The 20,289-nt window shown below is 39.1% G+C and overlaps 2 protein-coding genes across 3 annotated transcripts; both read right to left on the bottom strand.

Annotated features, from left to right (window-relative positions):
• Positions 4,145-6,683, bottom strand: LOC8085163. 2 transcript variants are annotated; one of them, XM_002451302.2, is made up of 2 exons: positions 6,436-6,683; positions 4,145-5,505 (listed from the first exon to the last, which is right to left on the bottom strand). In XM_002451302.2, exon 2 carries the CDS (start codon positions 5,047-5,049, stop codon positions 4,363-4,365), a length of 687 nt encoding a protein of 228 aa, XP_002451347.1. In that variant the 5' UTR covers positions 5,050-5,505; positions 6,436-6,683; the 3' UTR covers positions 4,145-4,362. The 2 variants fall into 2 exon arrangements, with proteins under 2 accessions (XP_002451347.1, XP_021315718.1); XM_021460043.1 differs by lacking the exon at positions 6,436-6,683 and adding an exon at positions 6,168-6,410.
• On the bottom strand, positions 7,495-16,031 carry LOC8085162 (MADS-box protein SOC1). The gene is made up of 7 exons (XM_002451301.2): positions 15,619-16,031; positions 9,058-9,136; positions 8,711-8,772; positions 8,498-8,597; positions 8,314-8,355; positions 8,148-8,189; positions 7,495-8,007 (listed from the first exon to the last, which is right to left on the bottom strand). Exons 1-7 carry the CDS (start codon positions 15,921-15,923, stop codon positions 7,759-7,761), a joined length of 879 nt encoding a protein of 292 aa, XP_002451346.1. The 5' UTR covers positions 15,924-16,031; the 3' UTR covers positions 7,495-7,758.

The following is a 20,289-nucleotide window of genomic DNA, read 5'->3' as shown; positions in this document are numbered from 1 at the left end:
TCCCTCTAATTTAAGTCGCTTTAGACAGTGATATGGTCTCTAAGACATAACTATGACTTCTTATTTTTATAAAAATATATTTATTGGAAGATAATATGTTATGAAAGTATTTTTCAAGATAAATCTATTCATATAGTTTTCACATTTCCAAACTTAACGACTTAAAAGTTATTGATGATTTATACTCCCAATGTTTAACCCAAGACTTGTCCAAAATTGTTTGAATTACCAGTATGGAGGAAGTACTACCTCTGTCCTAAAAATGATACAACCTTATGTGTGTCAGCGGGGAGGTCGGGGCAGGGAGGTCGAGGAGTTGTTAGGCCAGCTACCAAACACCAAGGGGAGTGTGTCAACGAGGATGCGATGGTAGCGCCAAACAATGCGAGCATCTCTCTCAAGCCATTGACAGATCCAATCGACTACCATCATTGATATCGTTGGAGCACATGCAAAGATGCAACGGTAGCGCCATTAGAGGCTAGCGTGGCCCTCAGTCAGTAGTAGCGGCCACATCGAGTCTAGCCTCCACCGATTCCTTCGTCTCCAAATGTGTATTGTAGGTTACCAAGTTGCCACAACCGTCAGAGGGTGAGGAGGTGCCAGATCTAGGGTTGTAGGCACCCAGATCTGGTCGAGAAGCGCGCGGATCGAGCTCAACGCCACATCCCGATTGGAAATGAGTTGAAGCATAGCAAAAAATTGAAGATAAGAAGAGCTGGGGGAGAAGTTATAGACAACTTCTTGAACGCCTTCACCACCGCTCGTTGGCGAGTTGTGGTAGTGGTTAGAGAGCTGTTTGAGGGTGGAGTTTTGGGCAGCGGTAGTAAGTCGAGGCCTTCCAAGAGTTGTCGTCACCCAAAAATCTAGCTTTAAAGACCTTATCAAAATAAAATACTTCCTATATTTTTCACAAGTGTAGAATAGTACCTCGTAAGCCAAGGTTTAGCACTAAAGATGATCGTGTTGGTATGGTTGCGTTTTCTTTTTTGAACTACTCTTATTAACTCATACTCTCTCCATTTAAAATACAAGTCATTCCAAAAATCTTAAAGAGTCAAAACATCTTAAGTTTGACCAAAATTATAGAGAAAATTTTAAAGATTTATGATATCAAATAGATATAGTATAAAAAGGATAATTGATGAAGAATCCAATGATATTTAATTGGCATCATAAGTGTTATTATCTTATCATATAAATTTAGTCAAATTTTAAGATACTTTAAGTCTCCAATATTCGTAAAATGACTTATAATTTAGGATGGAGAGAGAGTAAAAGTTAAGGGGGTAATATATCTACAATAACGCAACTACCAAAACACACACACACACACACACACACACACACACACACACACACATATATATATATATATATATATATATATATATATATATATATATATATATATATATATATATATATATATATATATATACACACACACAAAGTAATAGTTCTATATATAGGGAGAGTATACTCCGTAGCTAGCTACAAAATATGTTATTCTATAGCCACCTCTATTTACGATAATTTTATATACTAATTTACGATAATATGTATATGTATTTACGATAGTTGGGTTACTATAACACATGAGGATATTTACCGTAATGTTATAGTAAACCACTTAGTAAGGAGTTAATATAATCTTGTAAATTAATATAGTAATTATCGTAACTCAAAGTGGCTACAGAATAACATATTTTGTAGCCAGCTACAAAGTAATATATATATATATATATATATATATATGACGTGTTTCTTTTACACGCGCGTGTAGTTACTCTCATCTATGTATTTCTAGATTTAAGGTGTATATGACCGGACGAAATGTATATAGACAAAGTATATGATCATACTAGGCCATCTAGAGTGATATGTATGTTAAGTATGCATACATACATAGAGTATATGGTTATACTTATTTTATATAATATAGTAGTGGCATTTTAGTAATATATTTAAAATATAATTTTTTTTTTGAAAAAAATTTCGCGTGGTAAGATCTAGAGTATCTTAATATGAGTATATAAACATACTCAAACTGATAAACAAGTATGAATACATACACAATGTAGTTTATTGAAGATGAGAGTAACTACTCGTACGTGTACAAAGGAATTTCCATATATATATATATATATATATATATTAACACCATACGTGCATATACTTACAAAAAACTGATACGAGTATGTATATATATATACTTGCATTAGGAATTTGGCTAACTAATTTGTGTTAGGGCACTCATAATATAGACTTTATCATAGAGTCTAAAGTTATTTATTACCTCGAACAATGTAGACTTAGAGTTTAAATAAGACTTGAAGTCTTATTTTTTTTCTACTTGTTTCTTCAATAAATATGCTGTCACATCAGCAAAATATCATAAATAACATATAATTAATTGTCTTGGACTCTGGGATAGAGTTTTGTATTATGAGTGCCATCAAGAGAGTATGATAGAGTCTGTATTGTGAGTGCCCTAACAAGTGAAGTGGGGGACCTTGTAATTAAGTATGAGACAGACAGTCTTTGAGATTAGGGCCTTATTCATCCAAAAACCAAAATTTTTCAAGATTCTCTGTCATATCGAATCTTGCGACACATGCATAAAGCATTAAATATAGATGAAAACAAAAACTAATTGCACAGTTTGTCTGTAAATCGTGAGACAGATCTTTTAAGCTTAGTTACTCTATAATTAGACAATATATTTGTTAAATAAAAACGAAAGTACTGCACTATCAAAATCTAAAAACTTTTTGACCTAAACAAGGCCTAGATAGCACCATTGTACGACCAACACGGTACGGTGCTGCACTGCGGGCATTATTGCGAGTAGTATCTGCATGCTAATAGTAATAATAATACTCCGTAAGAGGAAACGAAAACCAATAATGCAGTTCCTGACTGTTAACATCACAGGAGGACCAAGACCAATAATGCAGCGCAGGAGCAACAATTTAGGCCTTGTTTAGTTCCCAAAAAATTTTGCAAAATTTTCCAGATTCACCGTCACATCGAATCTTTAGACGCATGCATGGAGTATTAAATATAGATGAAAATAAAAACTAATTGCACAGTTTGGTCGAAATTGACGAGACGAATCTTTTGAGCCTATTTAGTCCATGATTGGACAATTTTTGTCAAATACAAACGAAAGTGCTACAGTGTCGATTTTGCAAAATTTTTTAGAACTAAACAAGGACTTGAGGCCTTGAGGCCTTTGTGGTTCCAGCTTCGCCGCAGGTCCGGGCTTGCCGGCCGGTTATTCTGGAGCTCTGCAGCGGGGAGCCGTGCCCTTAGACAGATCGGCGAAGCATCCTCTGTGTTCTACTGTCAATTAGCCATTACGGGAGGATCAAAATCTTCCTCAACTACAAACAAATAGAGAGATAGAGAGAGAACCATGCTTGTATTTTTGCAATGTCTTCTGTTCTGCCATCTCAGGGGGTGTTTAGTTCAAAAAAAAATACAAAATGCAAAATACCAACTACTTTGGAATGATGAAATGTAAAATGATAAGATTTTCAAAATCATGTTTAATTCTATCCAAAATGCAGAATTTATTGCCCTCATAAGTCTCATGAGGCTCTTTTGGGTTTTTTTTGACATGTTGAGGTCAAAATCGAAAATTGAGAATAACCATCTTTTTTGCCAAAAATTTTGCATGATGTTTAGTTTTATTTTGCAAAATGATGAACTAAAGTCTAATTTTTTTTGGAATATGAGGGGAACTAAACACCCCCTCAGTAGGAATATCTGTTAGGCAACCCTGACCCTCACCCCAGGGCCCTCTGTTTTGCATGTTTCTGGCGTCACTGCAAATCTCAAACTTCCTGTCCTCCTCCCAAAGTCGATCTGCTACATGGATTCGTACAAATTAAGCCATGACAGAGCACTAACATAATCATCACTTCAGGCCCCGTAATCTTCAGGCAATCTTCTTGGTCAGTCATACATGAACAGGAGGGCAAACAATGCCTTCTTTTACCATCAGTATTCTTCTCCCAATCCAGAAGCAATGTATTGCCTGCTCATAATTATACATACTTATAAGACATAAATAAGCGATTACCATAGACCAATTATGCAACAGCAATCCCAATGCATATAAAACAGCTCCCAAGAGTAAGCAACGAGAATCGATCAATTCATCAAAAGCATATCTGTTCACATTACAATACCAATGTTAACTGATACAAAATATCCTTTGGCAAAGAAAACAGCAAACAAGATGTTCTATCCATTTCTTTCGGAACCAGAAGACTATATATCGCAGGCAATGCAGTCAAACACATCTTTTTTGGGTGACTATATACAATACTACTATGGCAAGTGTAATAATGTTTATATCTCTCTGTAAAGGTTGAGCCTGTTGGTGCCACCAAGCATCCTGTTAACCACGGTTGCAGCAGCCGCCCCTTGGCTTGGAGAGGTGATCTCTGATGACTCTTCTCTGATCTGCAACGATGACACAGCTTGGGCGGCTATGAAACCAGGGCAGGTAACAGACTGATGGAATGTTCCTTGATAGTACGGGCCCTGGAGGTCACTCACTTCTCCCCAAGATGGCAATGGCTGGCCAATCCCCCAATCAGCCCATCTCCCTTTGGGTCTGGGAGCATACGCATGGCTGGCGCATATCAGTCCATCATCAGAGGGGTAGATATCAGTGGATTGTGCATCCACGGTGAATTCAAAAGCAGCCGAGGCATCCCAATGGTTGCACCTGATGTGCTTGTTGAGCATCAAATGGCAGGGTTCATCGGAGTCCTCACCTATGAGAACATGAAGAGCAACTGCTTCAGCTATGGCAGCACCTTCCTCATCCAGCCTTTGCTGTTCTTCCTTCTTCTTCTGCTTCTTCTTTTCCAGCTCTGAGATGATGGCAGCCGAGTTTGCCAGCGCTTTCTCCAGGCGGCGCCGCTTCTTCTCAGCCTGCTTCTGGCGATCCAGTTCATCCTTGGCCTGTTTCTTTTTTCCTTTCTTCAAGACTTTGCCTGCCTGATTATTGCTCATGATAGCCTTGTCCATGACAACCGTGCCTGCTGCTATTTACTACTAACTATTACCTCTGGTAGACTCCTCTACTAACAACTAGGTATAATTAGGGAAGAAAGAAGACAAAATGTTCAAAGCTCATTCTTTGGACACCTTGGCAGGTGGTTTCCTAAGAGTAGGAGCCCCTCTGTCCGTCTATTTTTTAATTATTTATTTTGATGATGAGGAAGAAAAAGAAAGGAACTATTGCTAAGACGGGTGACTGCAGGATGCTACACCCACTCAGGTCTGAATGAGTATCTTATCTTGCGGAAGATGCAGTCCCAGAAGGAAACCACGGGGGAGAGCAGGAGCGAGAAATGGTAAGCGCCTGCTATTTCATCTATGGTTAGTCTTGTCCCAAACTTGTTGTTGAGCAGGCCCTGACCCATCTTAGTAGCACCAGAATTGGAGTAAAGCCCCAGCCAACCAGCTCATAAGGTTCCTTCACTGTGGGACGAGAGGAGAACGTTGGGGTCAGAATGAGCAGCAGGTGCAGCGAAATGAAGCAAAGCAAGAGATGAAGAAAGGAAACCTAAGCAGCATATATAATTAAGTAATGACAGAATAACAAATGAAACTGTCTTGACATGATGAAATATTGTACATTATTAGATACTACAGTAAGCAGTAGTCACTCCGAGACTCAACTTATATACTGTTGGGTTGGTAATCAAGACGATTGCTGCATGTATCTATCTATCTATCTATGTAGTGAAGGAAATACGTGTCCTTTTGTCCAGGAAAAGCTAAAATGTACACATAGAATAGAAATGAGATGACAAAGTTGTATAGCAATCGAACATGAGATGATTTTGACTCGCAGGCTCCGTTAGCAACAGATGGATACACATACAGCAATTAATAAAGAAAGAAAAGAAATTGCTACCTTTTTTTCAAAAAAAAAAAAAACTGTAAACACTTTGTATGGAAGGATCTGACGGGAGTGGCAGCAGGGATCCCTCCCTATCCGGGTATCGATTGATACGTAGGAGGAGGAAACCCTAGGTAGGGGAAAAAAATGGAAACGCGCCGGAACGCGTGAATTTCGCGTCATATACTAGTAGCAGCAAGCAATTAAAGACGGAGCACCCTCAAAATTGGCAACGAACCGTTGGCGAGGACCAATTCGTGAGTGATGATGACGGAATTGTGGTCCAGTTGTCCCAGATGGAAGACGCAATTGATGGGAATTCGCATCATCAGGGTATCGATCCTTCCCCCCAGGAAACGAATTGGACAACGTCTGAATTGAATTGACCGGCAGGGCGCTCAATTGACCGACCCAGCATGAAAGAAATCGAATTGGGGGCGGGGCGCGGCGGACGGATGGCGGAAGTGGGAGATCCGATCCAGCGGAATTGGGGGCGGAATCAGTACCTGCTTGAAGGCCGGGGAGGGATGTGGAATCGGCGGGCGGTCGGTCGGTCGGTCGGGCGGGTGAGGAGCCGGCGTCTCGAGTGGAAGGGGATCTGGCGTTGGCGTCGTCGATCGGGATCAAGGGGCGGGCGGGCGGAGGAGGAGGCGAAGACGAGGACGAGGACGAGGACGAGGGGGATGGATGGATGGATCCCGAGCGAGCGCAGTGGCTGGCGACTTGGCTTGCCTTGGGTTGCTTGGCGTCGACGAAATCGAGGCGGATTTCCCTTTCCTTTTTCCCTCCTCTCTCTCTCTCTCTGCCCAGTGGGCCAGCCCACCGCAACCCAATCCTGCCTCGTGCACCCTTGCCTTTATTTTTATTTCTGCTCTTGGGCTATTGTTTCTTCCTTGTACTACTTGGACAAAACAATTTAAGACTGATGATCAGTGCTTGCTACCATACATGGAAATTACATACGCGCCCCTAATTAAACAAAGTTGTTTTAGCACTAATTATAAAAAAAAATCCATACTAATCAATAAATTCTCATGTTGTTCCTAGTTACCAAAAGACCTCGCAGAGTCGCAGTTACAAATGCCAAATGAAAGACAATCGAGATGTAAAACATGATATATCTTTATACACTTGAATCGGAAACGTAATTTGAGTTGGATACGATGACAATGACATGAACATATAAGTTGGTCGCAAAAGCATTTTTAGGAGGCACAGTTTACCATGCAAGGCTGTATGTATGAGCCGAGAAACTTTCAACCGAGCCAGATTGCTGTTAAAAAAAAAAAGAACAGCCAGAATACTCTAACCTGCAGGCGTGATGAAGCTCTCATTCTCTCCTGCTGGCAAGTAGGGAAGGGAAGGGACGAGCAGAGAGCCTAGAAGACTACATGCTTCTTTCATTCTGGGCCGGGGCTGCTTGCTGCCCAACATCTATCAGGCTCACTGGGCCTTTTATTATTTCTTTGTCTACAGACAGAGGTGGGCAGACGAGGCCGCTATTTAATCAAGGATCTGGTCCTGCAATCCTTTTTTGTCCACCTCTTCTATAAACATAAACAAAATTCTATACTAATTAAGCTAGTGGTATATATATACAATAATGCAAGTAAAGCTTAAATGTTATTTGTAGCCATCACATCACATCATCGAGACCATCTAGTTTTTCTTATATATGGACACACACATGTATGTATCTTGTCTTGATTCAGCTAGCCACAACTTGCATTTAATTTTAATCATGCATGGATATTTGCTAATGGGCAACACACAAACAGTACAGCCGTAAGTCGAGCCCACTACCCAGGTGTACTGTTGGTTGTTAGTCCTCATGCAGGCGCTCGTAGATCGATATGATCTCCTGCAGGTGCAGGTGCAGGTGCAGGCTGCTGATGGAGCCTCGGCGCAGGCGCTTGAGTAGTAAGTCTCCTGCTTCCAATAATACCGATGGCCAACTCCGTCTCCACGTCCTCCTTCGCCGCTGCTGCTTCATCATCTTCGCCGCCGTCACCAGCACCATCCATATGATGGTCATGCTCCTTATTATCATTCAGTTCTAGCAGAGGCAGGGCCTTACACTACATACATACATTGCAGTGTATTTTTAATTAATGGACCAGTCAATCATCGGTCCATGAACTTCAAGTACAGTTTTCACAAGCGAAATTAACTAGTAGCCTTGTTTTCTCCACCAAAATATATACAGTACTGTACATACCTGATCACGGAGCATCGCGTTCTCCATCAACAGTTTCTGCTCCTGTATGCACGCAAATTTTTTTCTTGTTAGGTTTCTATCTTATTAAGAATTTATTTATTAGGCCGGAGCGCACACCGACATAGAATTTGATCCATTGTCTTATCCAATCCATACAAACACATACCTTCTCCCTCAACTCTAGAATTTGATCCATCAGCTTCCTTTCCTGCTCAGGGCGGTCCATGCATGGATTGATAGATGCAGCAAAATGGAACAAAGATCAATGCCTGTTAATTTGTATCCATACTTGCATCGGATCATGCAATATGCAAAACTAATTAAGTAGTAGGAATATGCAGCGCTCTTGCCTTCCTTTGCCTGATTATGCTTAGGCTCTTCTCGAGCTGTGCCTCCAGTTCTTTTAGCTCCTGAACTGAACAAGATCCAAGGTTCTCTCCAAGCAGCTTCCTGTGAATAAGTTCGTGGCAATTCTTAATTAGTGTCCAGTTTCCCAACATAATCTTCCTTCTCAGCTAATTAAGGAAACACATGCAAGTAGATAAATCATCTGTCAACTGCACCTCTTGTATGTCTCAATTGCGTCTATCTTCTTTCCCAAGGTTGTAGCCTCATATTTCCACTTCTGTGGAGATACATATAAACTAATAAACATCACGTTTGCACACACAAAATTTCAGCTGCTGCGAATTTTATATATGCATACGTTCGGCGCAAAGATAATCATATACATGGCATGGGACTACATGCCTACATATGTCGTTCATCATCCTTTTGCTCACTGACCCCTGTTACTTTTATTATTGCATTCTCAGAACATTTATGCAATTAGATGGAGAAAGGTTGATCTCGTTCTACGAGATGTGACTGTAACTTAGACAAGGGAGGTAAAGGAATGAATTGGATGTACCTCTATGCCTGTTTCAACTTTCCCATTTGCAAGTGTGCCTTCCGTGTGCTTCAGGTACCGATCAATTGTATTCTGCAAGCTGTGAATTTTTCCAAGTATATTAGGCTCAATGATTGGATCCATGAAGGAAATGCTTTCATCATGTACAGCCATTTAATTTGCGTACAACTCCATTATATATAACTTTGCACTTAATATAACACGGTTTATTCAAGAACCACGCCTGATTTTAGCTAACCTTCTTATCTTTATTATGCTTTACTTATTGAGTTAAAGAATAGTTATATGTATAATACTGATGCTGGATCAATAAGTAATATTGACATATAGAATTATGGGAAGCCACAAGCAAATGACCTAAAGGCTTTGTTGTTGTATCATGCATTGCAATATATACACACTTGTACTATAATTTCATCTTTTTATAAACAAATAATGTAAAACGAAGAGGTAAAATGGTAACATAAACCTTTCAACGCATAGATAATTCAGCAAATGACTGTCCATATGTTGGCCTACGGGACTAAGCTAATTTGATAGTTGTAATTATTAATTTTATTAGGCGTAGAGAGCTATATATGAAAAGGTGTATATAAACATATAGTTCACACCTGGTCACTTACACTAATATGTAGATTTGGCATGTGTTTTCCAACTAATATGCATAATATATATGTTTCCCTTAGATAATAAGCAAACTTACAGAATTTTATTCTCTTGTTTTTCCTCAAATCAATAATGCATGCCGTGAACAAATTTTCAAACTCTCTTTTAGGAACAAGTTATCTATGGTAATTGACTATAGATTGTCATATATGAGCCAAACCAGTGAAATAGTGAGAAATAGGTGTCGTTAAACGTGAAACTGAACACCGACTCTCTAGAAGTGGAATATACCCACTTAACATTGATCAGAACTTCACTGAGAGTTATGAGAGACTAAATTGATATGAGAACTAAATTGTTCAGTACACAACACTTATACAACATAGGGCTCTTACACTCTCCATGTGGTAGTTATGTATCTTCTCGAATATCAATGTGAGACAAGTCACACTTCATGGTAGATACATATTATTTACACTTATTTAGATCTATACCCAAACTACAACGAAGTCATCTTCACTGCAATCGTAATATAGGACACCAACTCTACATAAGGTTTTGATACTTCATACTTTATCCATTATTACACACACTTATTTGTTACACCATAGTACCCATCTATCTTCTTTGGTTGTAAGGATCAATGACCCTAGAGAGATTAGTGTGATTTTAGCGGTTGATTGGCAACGTATCCACCCAAGACATCGAAGATTGAATGCCGAACAAACAATGCAAAGAAATTCAAGACCATTGAAGAAGAATTATATGCACTAGATGCTTCATAATGAGCACCATGAGCTTACATTGAATGCACTAGAGCATTTAACATTACCAAGGCCTGGTGATCAATGTTGGCTCAGTTATGAGCACCAAATAAGGGAAGAGCACATTTCTTTCACTCATTGGAAGGTTTAGTGGTGCATTGGATACTTAACTATGCTATTGTAGTTCATCTTTGGAATGTATGTTTCTAGAGCAACGGGAATGTCTCATAGGACAATAACATCAAAGAGCCTAGTGCTAAGATGGAGTTAGCACAAACCAAATGATTTGGTGCATGCACTAGAATGTTAGGTGGATCATCCGATGACATGGTCAGGGTTGCAACGGCAAGCCCAATGACTAGTTGGATTCCATGCAACAGATATTTGAATGATGACATTAAATGTGTAGTAGATTATTCAGTGCATGCAACTTAGTATCTTGAAGTGCAATGGCCACTTCCTCTTCTTAGGGTTATAAATATGCTCCTACTAGGCATTTGGTTGTTGTTGAAGCTACTAAAAGCATAAATACATAATAGAGAGCTTCACTATTCAAGATATGAGACTAGAGATTAAGGAAATTAAGGTAGGGTTTATGACTTGTTTACTCCTAGTTTAGGCTGGTTAGTGCATTGCTTTAGGCATAGTTTGCACACTTATTTTGTTGTTAGTCATTCACTCAATGAATGTTGTAATCTCAAGCTCTATAAGTATTGCAACACCACTTAACCATGCTTGTGGAGTGGCCACATGTGGTGTAGAGGGAGGAGAGACCCTTGACATTTTGGCTGAAGCTTTACCAAGGGGAGATGGTAGGGAGCACTTTGACAAAACCATGGTGAAGATCCATTCCAATTTAGGGAACCTCAATCAGCTATCCATGTAGTTAGCAACCATGAGGGTGCCTCTAGATGGAACCAATTACATATAGTGGAAAAGTATGTGCTACATTGGCAAAAATTGTGAAGCGGGAGTTTGCACTCTCTACCCCTATTTAAATTTTGTATTACTTATGGAATGTTATGGTAGTGCGACAAGTTTGGAAGTTTTGGCTTGGAAAACGTTGGTTTGTCAATCTGACTAGTTGGTCTACTTACTTGTAGAATGTATTGGCTGACAAGACACATGATTCATATGATTCTCAATGTCTATAGCCTTTGAGGACAAGTCTTCAAAAGTTAGTAGTCGCACACCTTGGAGGTAGATGGCCATGTCTATGCTCAAATTGTTCATGCACATACAAACCGCTTTAGGTTTTGTGATTGGTTGTGGGCATTGGAGGCTTGGATTTCTCCACCTATTGATGAAGTCAACAACTTTCTCATTCGCTCTTTGAGAGTTTATGTCAACTTTGTTATCTCCATTCTTTGAGTGTTGTAGAAGCACTCTTGAAAGGCATCTTGCACATGCTCCTAGTTCTAGGGCCTAGTGCTAATTTGTTGTACCAGGTGAAAGCCAGCCTAGACAATGTCTAAAGCAGTAAGAGGAGAAGAGCTCCATTGTGTGCCTTGTGTTCATGCATGTGGCGAACCTGTCCATTGAACTTGCTTAATTGCATCTGATCATAATTATTTTGGAACAACATCATGTCAACCTCCGGTGGGTATGGTTTGACATACCCTAGCGCATGTAGAGTGTGTGTGTGTCTGCATGTATTGAACCCTGACACCTTCTAAAATCCTCCTTTGTATGGCTTTGAGGGTAATTCTAGGTCTAGGTAGGCAACCACTCTAGCTAGTCAAAGCATTTTCTTCATTTGTATGGTTCATTATTGTTGGTTGCTTACTCACGGCCAACTCTTCTTCCTTCTGTTGAAGCATGGCCATCATTTGAGCCACCTGTTACTCAATGGAAGGAAGAAGAGTTGGCTGCTCTTCGAGAGTACGTGGCCAACAATATGAACCATACACATGAAGCAAATGCTTCGACTAGACATTGTGGTCCCCAACCTGTAGATGTAATTACCTCGAAGCCATACAGTGCATGCATGATTTCAAAGGCATAAAGGATTAATATATGCATGCAGACACACTACTCCATATGACCATGGTATGCCAAACCATCCCACCGGAGGTTGACATGTTATCGTCAACCGTAGTTTAGCAAGTTCGATAGGACTGACTCGCTGCATAAACGTGGATAATTGAGTTTCTAAGTCATTGCCATATGTTCATTTTTTCAAGCTTTTGTGAGATAGTTGAGTTTCTAAGTCATATGTTACAGTTTTTACAAGTGTTCTAATTAATGCAATTAGTTAGCCGAATCACCCACTACATCCGATTTAGTTTGTCAACCTAATTTGGTCGACCAAGATTAAAGTCATCCAATTTGTTGTCACCTAATCATGATATAATCAGATGGGCCAAGCAACAACAACAAGATTTGTGTTGCTGTCAGACTGGCCCGAGGGCATGGTTACAGCTACCAATATTTGTCCCAGTAGGGTTATCCTTCAAGGCTAGGGACTCACAGCGAAGAAGCTAGACTCATGCCTATTCATAGTCCTTGATTTTTTTCGTGTGTTTCGTGTGTGCCATCACACATCCACTTCAATTTGCCTAGCAACATTAATTCACATCGTGGCCCACTCTTCATCTAGTCGTGACTAACTCCACTTCCTTGGTGGGCTACTCTTCCTCAATCACTAGTGGGATTTGGATAAGGGATCCTGTCCCCCATAAACACAAGGGCAAGGCACACACACACCGTAGGATTCCTTCGCCGAGCAGCGACCCCCAAGATTCCTTCTTCTACTCCAACAATTAATGAAGTTTTATCCTCCAATCCTTTTTGTACTTCTCCATCTTCTTTGATTCTTGCTACGATAGTGATTATGTCATCTGCCTCTACGACTCTTCCCTTTGCCACTTGCTTTGTTGGATGTTGCTTTGCCTCATGCTCCACTATTGTTGTTGATCCCTGCTTCTATGCTTACTTGTTGGTTGGCTCTAGTTTTATTCAATATATTGTATAGTATATTGGTCCTAGAATATACATAACAACTATACCATTGCACCGAGTCGACTAGGCTCGAGTAGTTTGGCTGGTCAACAGCTAATGGCGACTAATCAGATGGTCGGTCCTGTGGTGACGACTAGGATCGACTAGGTGGTTTGAAAATATTGATATGTTATGGATAATAAAGTATTTCAAACAATAGTCAGTTTGAAAACATTGATATGTTATGGATTATTTTAAGAAGAATGAGTTTGTGGGGCTCTGATGTTCCTTTTTTATATATGAACTATTCATATCCACCCTTATTTTTGGTTGGCACATGACTGCGATAGTATGCATGAAAAATCAGGAAATACACAAGGAAGTCATCTTCCCGAGAATAATGTATCTATGGTGCACAAGTCATAAGTGACCCAACTATCATATACTCCCTCTGTTCCAAATTATAAGTCATTCCAAGAATTTTGGAGAGTCAAAGCATTTTTAAGTTTGACCAAAAATATAGAGAGAAATATAAAAATTTATGTCATAAAATAGGTACATTATGAAAATATAACTAACAAAGAATCTAATGATACTTGGTTGGTACCAAAAATATTATTATTTTGCTATATAAATTTGGTCAAACTTGAAAAACTTTGACTCTCCAAGATCCTTGGAATAACTTATAATTTGGGATGGAGGGAGTATGTATGGAAGCATGATAGTGAAGATGAGCTGTAGTAGCCACTATATGTGTCCATTAGTTCAATGAAACTCTTCCGTCCAAAAAAGAATTTGGAGGCTCGACATTTAATTCGCCTCTTGGTCTTTGCGTTTGAGGGAGTTATGCCTTCTATATATGGACGGAGGGAGTAATTAAGTATTCCCTCCATCTAGAAAAGAATATAATTCCCTAGCATAATTCCAAGCCAAACCATCTGGATCTAAATGAAAAAGATTATGAATAATTTTTGTTTGTGTAATAGTGGGCTTGATGGGTATAGTTCAATTCCGGAACCAATATTGAGAAATAACACAAATTAATGAGCTTAGAAAGATGAAATCAAATATATGTCGTTCATCAGATTAAGAAGTGGGCTTTACATCATGTTCCTCAAGAGTCTTGAGTAGTGGGCTATACTTGATACTCATCTACGTTCAAGTTACATTATATGTACCAGTTGGACTGTGTGATATTTGATTAACTAAGAGTTGTCTGTAATAATAGGTTAGCATATTATATTGACATCTTTTGAGTAGTGGGCTAACTTTTGTTTTACATTTTTATCTCTTCAGAGGGAGAATTACTGTATGTGCACTAGCCTTCGGTAAAAGAGATTTTGCACAATGATGCAAAAGAGAACACAAGGGCATATATGCGTGGGAGAGATATACAGTGTTTGTTGACTGTATTTCATGTGTACTAGCTGTTGGTTACAAGAGAAGTTGTTCCATGTTAATCATAGTGCTACAACTATAGGTTGATGAATTAATTGCCACTAACTAAAGAGATGGAGAATAACCCGACTCATCATATATAGTACCTTGTATTTACAGATGCAAGTCAAAAGCATGTCGCTGACCACTGCCAATAGTACAAAAGCAATGTACGAATGAACTGATGATTGACAAGTGAAAATAAGTTTGACTGATCGCCAGTGTTGTTTCTTTTCGTAGGCGTTCTATTGAGAGGTTTATCTTTTACCTTCAGAGAAAGGGTCCGGTCCGGGAGAATATATAAAAAATGAATTGAATGAAGAGTGAAAAATAGATAAACAAATACAGTACATATAGCTAGCGATTCTGTAGAGTTCCGTTATTGTTCGAATTAGTGAGCAGCATTCTCTACTACTTGCGTTTTTTTAATTTAATTTACCGGTCCGTCTGCGTATATATCAGTGTTGTAATCTATCTAAACTCCAAGAAATAATATGCACGAATTGATGAATGTTGTGGATCTAGCAGTGTACTGTGTATTTGTATGATATAGGAGTATATATATACATGCTGGTTGCATTGGATGCAGAAAGAAAAAACAAGCGAGGATGCATGGATAATCAGCATTTTAATTCTACCTATTTCATGCACACACGTACTGTGTAGGATTAATCTTGGAATTAGTACCCAAAACACACACGGCCGGGCCGCCGGGAAAGAGAAGGAAGGAAGTAGGCACGTCGTACGGCTGATGACGAAACGAAGCAAAGAAAAGAGGAATGAAGAACAAAGGCCATGGCGCGACTGTACGTACTCGGCGGCGGAGGCGAACTGGTAGAGGCGGCCGCGCGGGGAGAAGACGATGAGCGCGACCTCGGCGTCGCACAGCACCGACAGCTCGTACGCCTTCTTGAGTAGCCCGCTCCGGCGCTTGGAGAAGGTCACCTGGCGGCTCGTGGAGTCCTCGATCCGGCGCATCTCGCGCCGCCCGCGCCGCCCCTGCTTGTTGGCGGCGGCGTTTCCGTCGGGCACCGGCGCCGGCGCCGGCGCATCCACGTCCATGGCGGCCGCCGCGGTGGCCATCACCATGAGATGGTCGGGTGGTTGACGGATCTGCATGATGCCTTGCCGGCGGCGAATCGGAGCGGATGGGAGCTGCAGGTGCCGCCCTGCCGGGCTTAATCTGGTAGCGTTGGGGATTTGTAGGGATGCGATTTTTGGAGGAAAAAAGGGGCAGTTTTATTACTTAGAAAGGAAAGGGTCGAGGAGCCACAAATGGCAACAGCTGACTGGCTGCCCACTGGCGACCCCCTGGCCCTGGCCATCATTCACATGGACATGGCTTTCCTTCCTCTTCCTCCAAAGAAAATCTCCCACTAAGGTCTTGTTTAGTTCCGAAAAAAATTCGGATTTCGACACGGTAGTATTTTCGTTTTTACTCTCTCTATTTCAAATTGTAAGTCATTCCAAAAATCTTGGAGAGTCAAAGTATTTTCATATTTGATCAAAATTATAGAGAGAAATATTAAACTTTGTAACGTAAAGTGAGTATACTATAAAAATATAATTAAGGAAGAATCTAATGATACTTAGTTGATATCATAATAATAATTATTTTATCATATAAGTTTGGTCAAACTTAGAAAAGATTGACTCTCCAAAATTTTTGGAATGACTTACAATTTGGGATGGAGGGAGTATTTGACAAATAGTATCCCATCATGGACTAATTAGACTCAAAAGATTCATCTCGTGATTTACAGGCAAACTGTGCAATTAGTTTTTATTTTTGTCTATATCTAATGCTTCATGCATGTGCTCCAAAATTTGATGTGACGGAGAATCTTAAAAAGTTTTTGGTTTTCGGGGTGAACTAAATAAGGCCTAAGTGTTTCCACATTTGTTTCCTCCTCAGCCTGTTAACTTGATGTGGAATTATTCCTTCAAATTAAATATACTCTAACAAGAGCAACTATATATACCACTTATAACCATCAAATGGTTGGTCGAAAACCATAGTTCTATAGGGGTCACTTTGACGCACTTCATCAAATAATTAACAAGATTGTCGATCGCACATTACAATTTAGTTGAGTCATATTGTGGTAGGACAAGATCAAGGAGCTCTCTCTATTTATATTGGTCATCTTTGTTTAATTTGTTTTTGTCTTCTTACTTTTGGAATCGTTTTGAGTTGTAAATTGATTGAATGACCTTTAGGAACCTACAAGGTGTTCGCTATAGCTTGCTGCAGCTATTGTTACTATAGTAACCGTATAGAGAAAATTGCAGCCGCATCTTACGGTAGCATTTATAGCAATCATAGCTGAACAGACTATCCTATAGAGTCATAGTTAGAAAAATAGAGAGACGATTGTATTAACGCTGGTGTCTAGCTAATAAAGCTCTCTCTTTATTCGCAAAAAAAAAAAAAATATGTGTCATGGCCATTAGCCCATCAGTTGACATAGTCATGGCCACTAGCCGTGCTTGAAAGTGGATAGAGATATTAATTATTTTTTTTATTTTATTTTATTTTATTTTATTTATATAAAAACGACATGTACGGTGTGGCATAGGGCCGGGGTGACGGACGGCACTCCCCTAGTCCTAGAGCACTTGGCGTCCTCCATCTGCAAATAGAAAAAAAAGGTAAAGCAAAGCAACCCAACCTTTGCAACAGCCAAAAGGTATAATAGAGGATCATACCCCTACTGATTCTGCTCGCTAGTGATGATGGCACCTGCCGGCAAATATATATGCACTCATTGTGTTAAGAGTTATTTGGATACATATGGATTGAGAAACAAATGCTAGCTACCCCCTCAATTCTAAATTATAAGATGTTTTACTTTTAATTTTTATAGATGTATAGAAAGCCAAAACATGATATAATTTGGATTGAAGCCAGTGTCTCAAAAATTCCGCTAACAACTTTTTATTAGGTGAACCGTGTTTATCTAGACCTGTTTGAGTCTTTAAGATAATACTCTCTCCGTCCTAATATATAAGGCGCAATCACTTTTTATTTATATCCCATAATATAATAGCTCTCTCTCATACATCAATACAGTAGTACTAGTATTGAGAGAGAATTAAATATGATCTTGATTTTTGAACCAAAGGTAGTTAAGCCTTATATACTAGGACGGAGGGAGAAGTTAACTGCATTTAGTTATGAAGAGCCACCTAATAAAGTAAGAAAAAGGTAGTGCAAAACACAAAGAGTAAAGAATTGCCTTAAATAGAGACTTATTTTTTTTTAAGAACCAGCAGCAAGAGCGTGCCGGGTATGTATTAATAGAGAAGAGATTTACAAAAAATAAAAAACATGATTACCTCCTAAAGGGTAGAAGAGCCTAACAACAATACCTCCAACGAAGGATGTGCACCAAAGATGACACCATTATCAGCTGCAGCCAAAGGCTTGGTAGGACCTTTGCTCGAAAACCCCTATGCCCTAGCCCCAACCTAGCCGCACTACGACTTAGAGCAACCAAAAACTACACTAAACCGCCGCCAGTAGTGTCATGAAAATCTTGCGAGTAACTATGTTCTTATGTTGTTCATAACTAAAGGGGAAAATGTTTTTTATTTAGGACAAATAAAGTAAGTGAGAATAAGAAAAGTATTAGTAAGAATTGAGAGGGAGCTGCTGCTAAATTTATGACCACCACATGCATTGTATTGTATTGTAGGCCTTATTTAGTTTGTGAAATTTTTTAGATTTGGCTACTATACTATTTTTGTTTTATTTGGTAATTAATATCTAATCATAAATTAATTAGATTTAAAAGATTTGTCTGTATAATTAGTTATTTTTTATTTATATTTAATGCTTTATGTATATGTCTAAAAATTTGATGTGAGACGATGAAAAGAAAATTTTTGAGAACTACAATACATGGCCTTGTTTACTTCCACCCAAAATTCTAAAAATTTTCAAGATTCTCCATCATATCGAATCTTTAGACGCATGTATAGATTATTAAATATAGACGAAAATAAAAACTAATTACACAGTTTAGTCGAAATTTACGAAACAAATCTTTTGAGTCTAATTAGTTTATAGTTGGACAATAATTATTACAAACAAACGAAAATGGTATAGTGTCGTGAATTTTTTTCCAACTAAACACGGCCTAAAGCTGGGATGTTGAGATTGGAGAAAAGCGACAAGTGGCAGCGCAGAAGGGGTTGGGTCGAGTGCCAGCGTGTGCCACCACTCACAGCCCCAACGTGGCAGGAGGCTATTGCTTTCGTGGACCCCACAGGCGTACGGTACCAAGCCGTCCGTACAGACGAACCAGCCATAGCAAGACACGCGTGCCGGCAGGACCAGCGCACCCGAGGTCCCCCCACGCCGACACGACTCACGAGGACGAGCAGCCACCACGATGCCAAAATGTTATTTTATTTATCAGCACCTGGAGGTGCTAGTCGCGAAATTAGGTCTGGTTTAGTTCTATTTTTATAAAAAAAAAATCAGATTTTTCGTCACATCAAATTTTGTAGCACATATATAGAATATTAAATATAAATAAAAAATAACTAATTGTATAGTTTATCTATAATTTGCGATAAATTTTTTGAACTTATTTAGTCCATAATTGAATAATATTTGTCAAATACAAACGAAAATACTATAATGTTCATTTTGCAAAAAAAAAAAAAACTAAACAAGGCCAACAATATCTTCAGGAACCGTGGCGAGCCACATATTTTAGCAAGGCGTGTTGTGGCCACCATCCAAATACCCTCTAAAACTTGTCTCGATTTCTATTAAGACCGACCTAATGTGATGTTTTCTCAAACTCATGGCTCCAGGGGCGGATCCACTTAAGGTGCATGGGGGTACAACTGTGCCCCAGAAATTTTATAGAGATATTAAGTATATATACTCATAATACATTATTATATATCTATATACCACTTTATTAAATAGCAATATTTTTAGCCTAAGTACTCATCCATCATCCAAGATGAAAAAAACACTCTATAATTTAATATCATAGTAGCATTGAACCCAAAATATACCGATCCACACAACACAAAGACTAAGAAAAGATGGAATAAAGTTAGAAAAGATGGCACAAGACTAAGTTGAGCTTTTTGTCATTGCAAAAACGTTAAGAAGTTTGAGTATGGATCTCTCTTGACAATAAATCAAATTTGGAGGCGATGAATGATATTGTCGAATTGAATCTCACACCTAAACTATTCTATAGTTATTTGGTGGTATCTATAATTGGCAAGTTAATTCATATAGGTTTGTACCTCCATGATTGAAATCTTAGATCTGCCACTGCATGGCTCACTGTGTTAATATCGTAAAAAACGTCTCTAGTGTAACAACGCCTTGTACTTAGGCCTTGTTTAGTTCCCGATGCGAAATATTTCGCGACACTGTAGCACTTTCGTTTGTTTGTGGTAATTATTGTCCAATTATGGACTAACTAGGCTTAAAAGATTCGTCTTGTCAATT

Source organism: Sorghum bicolor, chromosome 4, assembly GCF_000003195.3.
Source record: "Sorghum bicolor cultivar BTx623 chromosome 4, Sorghum_bicolor_NCBIv3, whole genome shotgun sequence".
NCBI lineage: Eukaryota > Viridiplantae > Streptophyta > Magnoliopsida > Poales > Poaceae > Sorghum > Sorghum bicolor.
The sequence above is the reverse complement of the archived record's forward strand: the minus strand, read 5'-3'. Positions and strand labels throughout refer to the sequence as shown.

Coding starts and splice junctions, on each gene's coding strand:
- LOC8085163 (XM_002451302.2), bottom strand. CDS start 5,049: ATGGACAAGGCTATCATGAGCAATAATCAGGCAGGCAAAGTCTTGAAG.
- LOC8085162 (XM_002451301.2), bottom strand. CDS start 15,923: ATGCAGATCCGTCAACCACCCGACCATCTCATGGTGATGGCCACCGCG. Junction 8,598..8,710: donor GCAATTGAGACATACAAGAG/GTGCAGTTGACA, acceptor ACTTATTCACAG/GAAGCTGCTTGGAGAGAACC. Junction 8,008..8,147: donor ACGCGATGCTCCGTGATCAG/GTATGTACAGTA, acceptor GTATGTATGTAG/TGTAAGGCCCTGCCTCTGCT.